We start from the raw sequence: 9149 nt of genomic DNA, 5'->3' as shown, positions 1-9149 counted from the left end.
CACATGCGCAGTAAGGATCGGAGAGTCCTGATCCGTAACTTTCTTTTTATTTTTCGTTTTTGTCTACATTCTACTGAAATGCTTCATTATTGCAAACATTTTAAGATATACTTGTTATTCTTAACATCTTAACAGATACTCTGACCCATAACTATCGTAAAACGCTACGACCGGAAGTAGAAACGTTTCGCGCATGCGGGGTACCGATCGGGTTTCCGGTACGGATCGGGTAGTGACAAGCTCAGTTTCCAACAATGGTGGCAGCTAGTTAGTTTTAATATTACTCTTATTATTCTTTCTGGGTCACAAAATAAACGTTTAACATATTTTCAGGCGAGAATGTAGCTGTGTAAACCTCAAATATCTGCTCAGTTTATCAGGACACCGCATATTTTCAAAAGCGCTCCGACGTTTTCGGAGACGTCTGTTACCCACTAGCTCGATAGCTAGCCGGGGGCTAGGTCACTAGCGCCGTGAGAACATCGGACTCCCGGCAAATCGTTTTCAAACCCACCGCCGTCTTTCGCTACTCAGGTTAAATATATATGAGTCACTGAGATAACTTAAAAATGTTATTGTTTGGCTTTTGTAGTATTTTATTTGTTCCTGAGTAAATCGGTTTGGCTGAGATTAAAGTTATAGTTTTTACACAGCTGAATAAACGTCAAGCAGACAGCTGATTATCAGAAGTGTGAGATGCTGGAGAATTTACTCCGGTGTCCTGTTATATTTTAGATAGCAAGGAGTTTATTAAATTTTAATGAAATTTGCAGATTGTTTTGGTGAAGTTTAATAAACTATCATCTTGTCTTTATTGTTAGTTAGCACCTTAAACACTTAAAGCTGTAAGCTAATGATAGTTATATAAGAGCAGATGCTGCTGGTGCAATAAGCTGTAGTTTTACGTCCAGTGGATGATGATCTGATTAGTCGACTAATCGCAAAAATAATCGGTGACTAGTCGACTATCAAAATAATCGTTTGTGGCAGCTCTAAACCCCACATCCGGTCTTAAAACAGGAAGTTAGCATTTTCTCGTGCACAGGGTCTATTACGTTGTGAGACGCGCAGACACATTGCCCTGATGACAATGCACTGGGCTGTAATGGAAAACCAGTCGATTCAAACAGGTATTAATGGAAAAGGCTCTATAGCAGGGGTGTCAAACTCCAGGCCTGGAGGGCCGGTGTCCTGCAGGTTTTAGATGTGTCCTTGGTTCATCACAGCTGACTCAAATGGTTAAAGGACCTCCTCAACATGTGTTGAGGTTCATGTGATTCAGGTGTGCTGACCCAGGGTGAGATCTAAACCCTGCAGGACACCGGCCCTCGAGGCCTGGAGTTCCCCACCCCTGGTCTATAGAGTGCTTTGGGGTCCACATCCTGAACTTTCACTGTGAGCTTGCACCATCAGGCAGGCATTAGAGTGACAAACCTCTGCCTCCTTGTCTGCCTGACACATCGTGTGGATACCACCCCACTACAGTTCAAATACCTGGTGAAACATCACAACTCTTAAAGGAGTCGCCTTCTACTCAAACATGCTCACAGGTCCAGCTGTGTAGAGTCCAGTCTCTGCATGGAAACAGCACAGCATCCATCAGAAGGAAGTGTCGGGTTTTACAGAAAAAATCCATACAAGTGTATAAAACGGGGCCTGGTGATGGCGTTTATTCTTATATTTCACCTGTGTGGTTGCTGACTTGTGTTCTTGTGTCCTCCGCCAGGTTGGCATCAGCCACAGCTATGCGGCAGGAATCCTCCTCTCCTCTGAGAACAGCCGCTCTATCTCCGCCCCCATCACCGCTCCCGATCGGAGGCTCACCTGGCGAGCTGTGCTGACATCATCTTCCTCGGCTCTCCTGTGCATGCCTCCTCCCCGCCCGGAGCGCTCCATCAGCCCCGAGAGCAACGACAGCATCTCCGAGGAGCTCAACCACTTCAAGCCCATCGTCTGCTCGCCATGCACGCCACCCAAGCGCCTCCCGGACGGCCGCCTGATGGAGCCCACCATCGTGAAGTCCACGCCCCGGAACCTGACCCGCGGTCTGCAGAAGGCCACCAGCTACGAGGCCAGCCCTGCCGTCCTGCAGAAGTGGAGGCAGATCGAGCTGGACCGCCAGAGCCTCAAGGTGAACTCCAAGGCCACGCTGACGAGCCCCGTCTCCGAGGTAAACCACAACAAGCTCGGCATGGGTGGCGAGGGTGCAAAGACGCGCCAGTCCCCGGCAGGAGACGCAGTGACGTCAGCAAACAAGAGGAGGCTGCTGTTCGACTCTCCAGCCGGTGACACGGACAGCTTCCAGAAGCAGTCGGTGAAGATCCGCGTCCCCGCGATCCGCTACAGCAGCGAGTCGACCTTCAAGGGAGGCTTTGAGCCGCCAGCCGGCACTCCTGAGTCCTGCAGCACGGGGGCGCTGTTCAGTCGGAAACAGTCGTTCTCGCCCTACACCAAGAACTCTGGGGTGCAGTCCTGTAAGTTAGTGCCAAAGGACTCTCAGAGTCCCAGAAAGGAGTCCGACAGTAGCATCCACAACCAGACTACCTCACGGAGGGGCAAGAAGAGGAAGCAGAAGACCAAACACCTGGACTCGAGCCGCGACTTGGATCTGAAGAGGGGCCGGCCCGTCAACCAGGAAGCGCTGGACGAACGGTACATCTGCCAGATTCAGCAGGAGCGGCAGGATCGAGCGCTCGCCCTGAAGCTGCAGAGACAGTTCGACCGCGAGAACCAGAACCGTAGAAGGAGCCCCGACAAGTATTTCCTGCGGTCCTGGATGTCCACTCAGAGCCGCAGGAGGCGTGGCCTGAGGAGGTCCAGACGAATCAACAAGAAGCACTAGACAGACGGGCAGGATCTCATATATGCAAAGACACGAAAGGCGAAGGTTTAATGAACGTATGAATGTTTTCACTCGTCTGACAAACGGGTTTGTAACCTGGAGACGTTTCTTCCAAACACCAGCAGATCACCAAAAACTGAACCTTCAGCTGCAGGACGGCGCGACAGTCATCACCACAGGAAACGTCCTGGAAGTGTTTGAACTCAGAGGCTTAATCTGAGCTTTTTTACAGATCGCATGGCCGAGTCGTTTCTCTGCAGCTGGAACAAAGAAAGCTTTCACAGGTTCAACCATAGTCACGTGGCCCGGGGCAAAGGATGTTTATGTTGAGCTTCCAGTTATAGATCCAGGGTGGATGTGAGGCCCTGAAGGTCACAATGTCTGAGCTGAACATCACCTCGCATCCCGACACCGCTGAAGGCGACGGCGGTGTTTAATCCGTATTTGTGCCTGCGCATCATCTGAACTGTTGCAAAGGTTCAGATGAAGGCAGGCCGCACGCTGCCGGGCCGAACACGACTCTGTCAGTTCAGTCCGGTGCGCTCCACGCGATGATGATGATGATGTTTATTAATATAGTTCATTTAAATCTCACCGACCTCACAGTGATCTCCCAGAGGCCGAGGAAAATCTAAAAGGAGCTTTATGGAAAGAAATGAGATGAGGGACTTTTCCTTTGCTGCTAGCGTGAGTGTCGGCCTGTGACAGAAATCTCTTTGTATTTGTGACCGTTTATGAAGCCCAGTTTGAATCAAATAGTTAAAAGTGATTTTTTTTATTGGCTCCAAAACTCCAGACTGTCAGAACTTTCCAAAAGTCCAAAATCATGATTCGTATGTATTTCGGTAGCTCAGAGCGTGACACGCGTCTCTTCATTCATATCTGAAGTGAACACATATCTGAACACATCACTTCCTACCTGACGGTCCCTCTGGGTGTGCAGGTAACCCTCCACCCCTGAAAGCGTGACATGTACCTGGTATTACCCTCTGAGGTGATACTGAGGAGCACCGACGGTCGCTGTGACGCAGGTTTCTGTTGGCCAGAGGGGGTCAGCAGCACGTCTTTGCCCCGGGCAGGTGGAAGTTACCCCTGGTTTATCCTCGTGAGAACTTTCCACAGGTTAATCAAAGTCCAGCTGACCTGCATGTGTTGGGAATGCAGGAGAAACCAGAACCCGCTCAAATATAAGGAGGTGTTGAGTCAGACTTCTCCCAGCAGCTGAGGATCATGGGACATAAACTTCCTCTAGTATAGCTGCTGGTGTCATCCTGGTCTTCCAGTCGGAGCTGCCGAGGCTCGTGGGGACTGCAGTCTTTAGAACCCGATTGGTCAGGAAGGATTTCTACCTGAATTCGGATCAGGAGACTCACCTGGTCACTCTCAAGGAGCGAGGAGCCGTGTGATTGGACGAGCTTTATGGCCTGTGATGTTAGATGCTGGTGCATTCAGACCAAATGTGAATTTACTGTGGTCACAGAGCTCTGACTGTGGTACTTTTAATAATTATTGATTTATAAAAATCACGCTGGAGTCAGTTAGAACGTCACCTGTGGTCCACAGGAAGCAGGTGAGGCAGGTGGCTGTAGAGCCGACAGCCATTTAGCAGCGAGGTTAGAGCCCCATCTCTATGTAGAGAAACTTCCACGATTGGGCCAAGCTGAACCAATCAGTGAGCGAGTTCAAGCTTTTGGGGACAAAATCCACCCTGACCCTTCACCCCTCACAGTCAGCTGTTTTCTGTCTGCAACGTAAACATATTTAATGCAGAAACTGCCTTCATGCAGCATTTCATACTGTCAGAGTTACAGGAAATGCGTGAGGTGGTTTCCAAATCTGGATCTTTTTAATGTTTTGATCGCTCCGTCAGTGCAGCAGAGGTCCACACGAAGCCTTCAGGCTGAAACCATGTTTAAGCTGTCAGAAACTGCAGCTCGCTGCCACGCCCCTGCAGGAGCCTCAGCCTCAGCCTGAAGCTGAGACTGAAGGTGGGCGTGCACGTGCTTGGTCTGAGCTCACTTTCACACTCTGCTTCAGCGTTCCAAAGGAGCTGCACGGCTTCTGTTTGCAGGTCGTTTGTGTTGGATCGGTGATGCTGTAGCTCCTGCAGGCCGTCCAGATGTCTGGTTCCTCAACACACGTGTTTTTTCTCCATGCTAAGCTCTGTCAGTGGTTAGTCTGAGTGCAGCGCCACGCTGTGTTCAGACTGTGCTCAGATCAGAGGCAGTCTGAACGACGCTGAGCGCTGGTGGGTCGCTGTTAGAAAAGCCGTACTCACACTGAGCCTCAGTAATGTCATGATTCACTCTGGGGGTCGTATGTAGATGTGAGGAAGAAGATGTGAGGGCGGGGACAAACTGAGGACACGCCCACAAACATCCAACGTGTTGGTGTAGTTACTCTGCAGTTCCTCTACCTGAACACCTGCAAAGAAACAATGAGGTTGGGTGGCGTTAGAACCAGACTGCAGCTCACAGGCTGGATGTAAAATAAAGGTGTAGCTCCTTAAACCTGCATTCTCTCTGATGTCCAGCAGGGGGTGGCAACTCAAAAATCTGAGACACTCACATGGTCTCTGTGCTCACTAACACTTTCCTGATTGGTTGATCATCATTTTGGAGATGATGGTGCCGTCAGAGTCACAGGAAGCAGGTTAGGGCGGGGCTACCTGTGATTGACAGATTGCAGTGCTCGCTCCCTGTCATGTCTGCCAGCAGCACAAACCCAGGTCCAGTTCAATGACTGGAGTTACCGGAGGTAAGAGGCCACGCCCCTAATAATTGTATTACTACTTTTAGTTTACAATATAAAGCGACTTGAGACGGCTGTTGTTGTGATTTGGTGCTAAATAAATAAAAGTGAATCAAATTCAAACCATGTGAGCGTAAAATGCAGGTGTCATGAAGGGAAATGATCCACAGAGACCACCAGTGTGTATCAGGCTGCAGACGTGTTCATTTTATCACGGGAGTCTGCTGCCTCTGCTGGACGGTGGAGGAACTGCAGGCTTTGGAGGTTTAGGTGATTGGTTTAGATAATAACATTCCTGCTGTTTCCTCTGTTTTTTTTCTTTTTTTTTTACATTTCTGCATCCTCAATGATTCCTGGCCTTCATCATCATCATCAGCTGTTAAAGTTTAATTTGAAGTCTTGATGGAGCTGAAGGGCTTCTTTTTTTTTTTTAAACCATTAAAGATGTGCACGTTTCTGTTTTGTATTCTTTGGTGGGTGCAGAGAGTTCAGGTGGGGGTAGGTGGACGGGGTCAGGGGTCACGCTGAGTGCCAAATGAGCAGATGACATTGATCCTTTGTAACTGACTAGTTTTGTATGAGCGGCTGCTGGAAGAAAAAGTAAAAGAGTTGAAACGCTGGCTTGTGTCCTGTCTTCTCTTCACTCAGTGATCTGAAGCCCAGGGCTCACCTGAGACGCTCACCTGAGCGTCCCGCAGATTGCCGATGATTGGTAAGAAGAAGCAGGAAGTGCAGCAGGACGTCCTCCATCAACTGCAAACAATATCGCCATCAAAAACTCAGCAGGTTGAAGGTGATGCTACAAACTCAGTTACTCCATGTTTCATTCCCCAAATCAAAATGAAGGATGCTGTAAAGCAGCTGCTGTGAAGTCTGATATTCACAGAGAGTTTAGTGAAATAGAAACCAGCAAAGCCTGTAACATTAGAACATCATTGAAAACAGTGTTTCATTCTGGCTGAGCTCCACAGCGCTGTGGGACAGGAAGTATCAGAGTGAGATGTGGTTTGCAAAAGTTCTTCTTTTGTTTTCAAAATAAAGCCCTCCACTTACTTTTTGGATGTTGCCAACATGTGTTAATGAGCATTTTCAAAGATAAAAGCCCCAAGTTAATTTAAAAAACATCCACCACGGTGCTCAGAAATTGTTTCAGATCTTAACAATGACAGTCACGACAGCACAGTTCAACTCGACCAGCAAACGTGCTCATGCATGTGTAAAAGTTTTCCGGCCGACAATAGGTGATATGCAGGCGCAGACTTTTTGATGGGCGGAGCAATGTAATCATGCACGCACTGATTTGTGCCTTTAGAATTTATACGTTTTGTTTAGAGGGAATGTTTTACCTCCACTTCTCGATTGTTTTGGTATTAAGTAGGGCTGCCACGATTAGTCGACTAGTCACGATTACATCAACTATCAAAATCGTCGACGACTGATTTAATAGTCGACGCGTCGTTTGAAGCTTTGTAAGATCCCAAAAGACGCAGGAATAAGTAGCAGGATTTAAGAGTGTAATAACGGACTGAAACAGAAGATGGCAGCACTGCATGTACAAGGATGCCAGCTGCCGTTAAACCCCGAAGAAGAAGAAGCAGCTGTGTCCCAGAATTCATAGCGCGGCTTCCAACAATGGCGGCAGCTAGTTAGTTTTAATGTTAGTCTTATTATTCTTTCTGGGTCACAAAATAAACGTTTAATATATTTTCAGGCGAGAATGTAGCTGTGTAAACCTCAAATATCTGCTCAGTTTATCAGGACACCGCATATTTTCAAAAGCGCTCCGACGTTTTCGGAGACGTCTGTTACCCACTAGCTCGATAGCTAGCCGGGGGCTAGGTCACTAGCGCCGTGAGAACATCGGACTCCCGGCAAATCGTTTTCAAACCCACCGCCGTCTTTCGCTACTCAGGTTAAATATATATGAGTCACTGAGATAACTTAAAAATGTTATTGTTTGGCTTTTGTAGTATTTTATTTGTTCCTGAGTAAATCGGTTTGGCTGAGATTAAAGTTATAGTTTTTACACAGCTGAATAAACGTCAAGCAGACAGCTGATTATCAGAAGTGTGAGATGCTGGAGAATTTACTCCGGTGTCCTGTTATATTTTAGATAGCAAGGAGTTTATTAAATTTTAATGAAATTTGCAGATTGTTTTGGTGAAGTTTAATAAACTATCATCTTGTCTTTATTGTTAGTTAGCACCTTAAACACTTAAAGCTGTAAGCTAATGATAGTTATATAAGAGCAGATGCTGCTGGTGCAATAAGCTGTAGTTGTACGTCCAATGGATGATGATCTGATTAGTGGACTAATCGCAAAAATAATCGGTGACTAGTCGACTATAATCGTTTGTGGCGGCCCAAGTATTAATGTATCTACTTTATTATTCATTTATTTATTTGAGATTCGCCAAATCACACAAAAGACTTAATTTTGCCTCTGAGTTTTTTTTTTAATCTTCGCTGGAAGAGACATTTTGATTTTTAACTTACTTTGTGCTGAATTTTGTTGAGTGTGTAATATAGATAAAAACCGTTACAGTGGAAAAAAGAAGCCAGTTTCTCTTTGTTTCTTTCCATTGTGGTTTCTATCTAAATAAAAGCTTGTGTTTTTTCTGAACATCGGCTGCTGCCGTTCTTTCTTTCTGTTATGAGTTTGAGTAAATGAATTGCTGCATTTGGACGCAGTTGGAAGACAGTGCCGTTAAAACAGTGCTATTATCTTTCCGTTGACTGCTTCTCTTAGCTTCACTCCACGACAGGAGTGAAGCTAACCATCTGGCTGAGTGGTACAGCAACAACAACCGGTCCCTGAATGTGGAGAAGACTAAGGAGATCAGCATAGACTTCAGGAGAACTCACACCCTGCACACCCCACTAACCATTAATGGTGCTGCTGTGGAGAGGGTAAGCAGCACCAAGTTCCTGGGTGTGCACATCTCAGAAGATCTCTCCTGGTGAGAAAACACAGCATCACTGGTCAGCAAAGCCCAACAGTGACTCTACTTCCTCCACAAACTGAGGGCAGCGAGAGCCTCAACCCCATTATGAGCACCTTCTACAGAGGCACCGTGGAGAGCATCCTCAGCAGCTGCATCACTGTGTGGTATCCTGCACTGGTTCCTGCTGGAAACAGCTACAACGGGTAGTGAGAGCAGCGGAGAGGATCATGGGTACTTCTCTTCCCTCCCTCCAGGACATCTGCTGCATCCGCCTCATCCAGAAAGCTCTCTGCATCACAGAGACTCCACCCATCCGTCCAACAGCTTCTTCAGTTTGCTGCCATCAGACTGAAGAGCCTCGGGCCCAGAACCAGCAGACTGAGAGACAGCTTCATCCATCAGGCTGTCAGGATGCTGAACTCTCACACACACCAACTCCAGACCTGCATCCACCTCTGACCCCCCACACACTGCACACAAACTCTTGGATTGTGTTGGACTCTGTTGTGTGTGTATAACACTGTAATCTGTTTTAGTGTAACACTGAGGGCTGTGGGAGCACTGCAATTTAAAATTCCCGAGTATGTTCTGCACATGTGGTTTTTGACAAA

General features: G+C 47.3%; 1 protein-coding gene across 1 annotated transcript in view; it reads left to right on the top strand.

Moving 5' to 3' along the window:
* Positions 1-6212, top strand: part of rnf169 (ring finger protein 169) — an 11071-nt gene extending 4859 nt beyond the window's left edge. Inside the window, exon 6 of the mRNA XM_005950173.3 lies at positions 1727-6212. Within this exon, the coding sequence (XP_005950235.1) occupies positions 1727-2842 (1116 nt within the window). The 3' untranslated portion in view covers positions 2843-6212. The remainder of the gene's footprint in view (positions 1-1726) is intronic.
* The last annotated feature ends 2937 nt before the right edge of the window (positions 6213-9149 follow it).

This window comes from Haplochromis burtoni, unplaced genomic scaffold (assembly GCF_018398535.1).
Source record: "Haplochromis burtoni strain Fernald_Lab_line unplaced genomic scaffold, NCSU_Asbu1 Contig_752, whole genome shotgun sequence".
Lineage (NCBI taxonomy): Eukaryota > Metazoa > Chordata > Actinopteri > Cichliformes > Cichlidae > Haplochromis > Haplochromis burtoni.
This window is presented reverse-complemented; position numbering and strand designations above follow the sequence as displayed.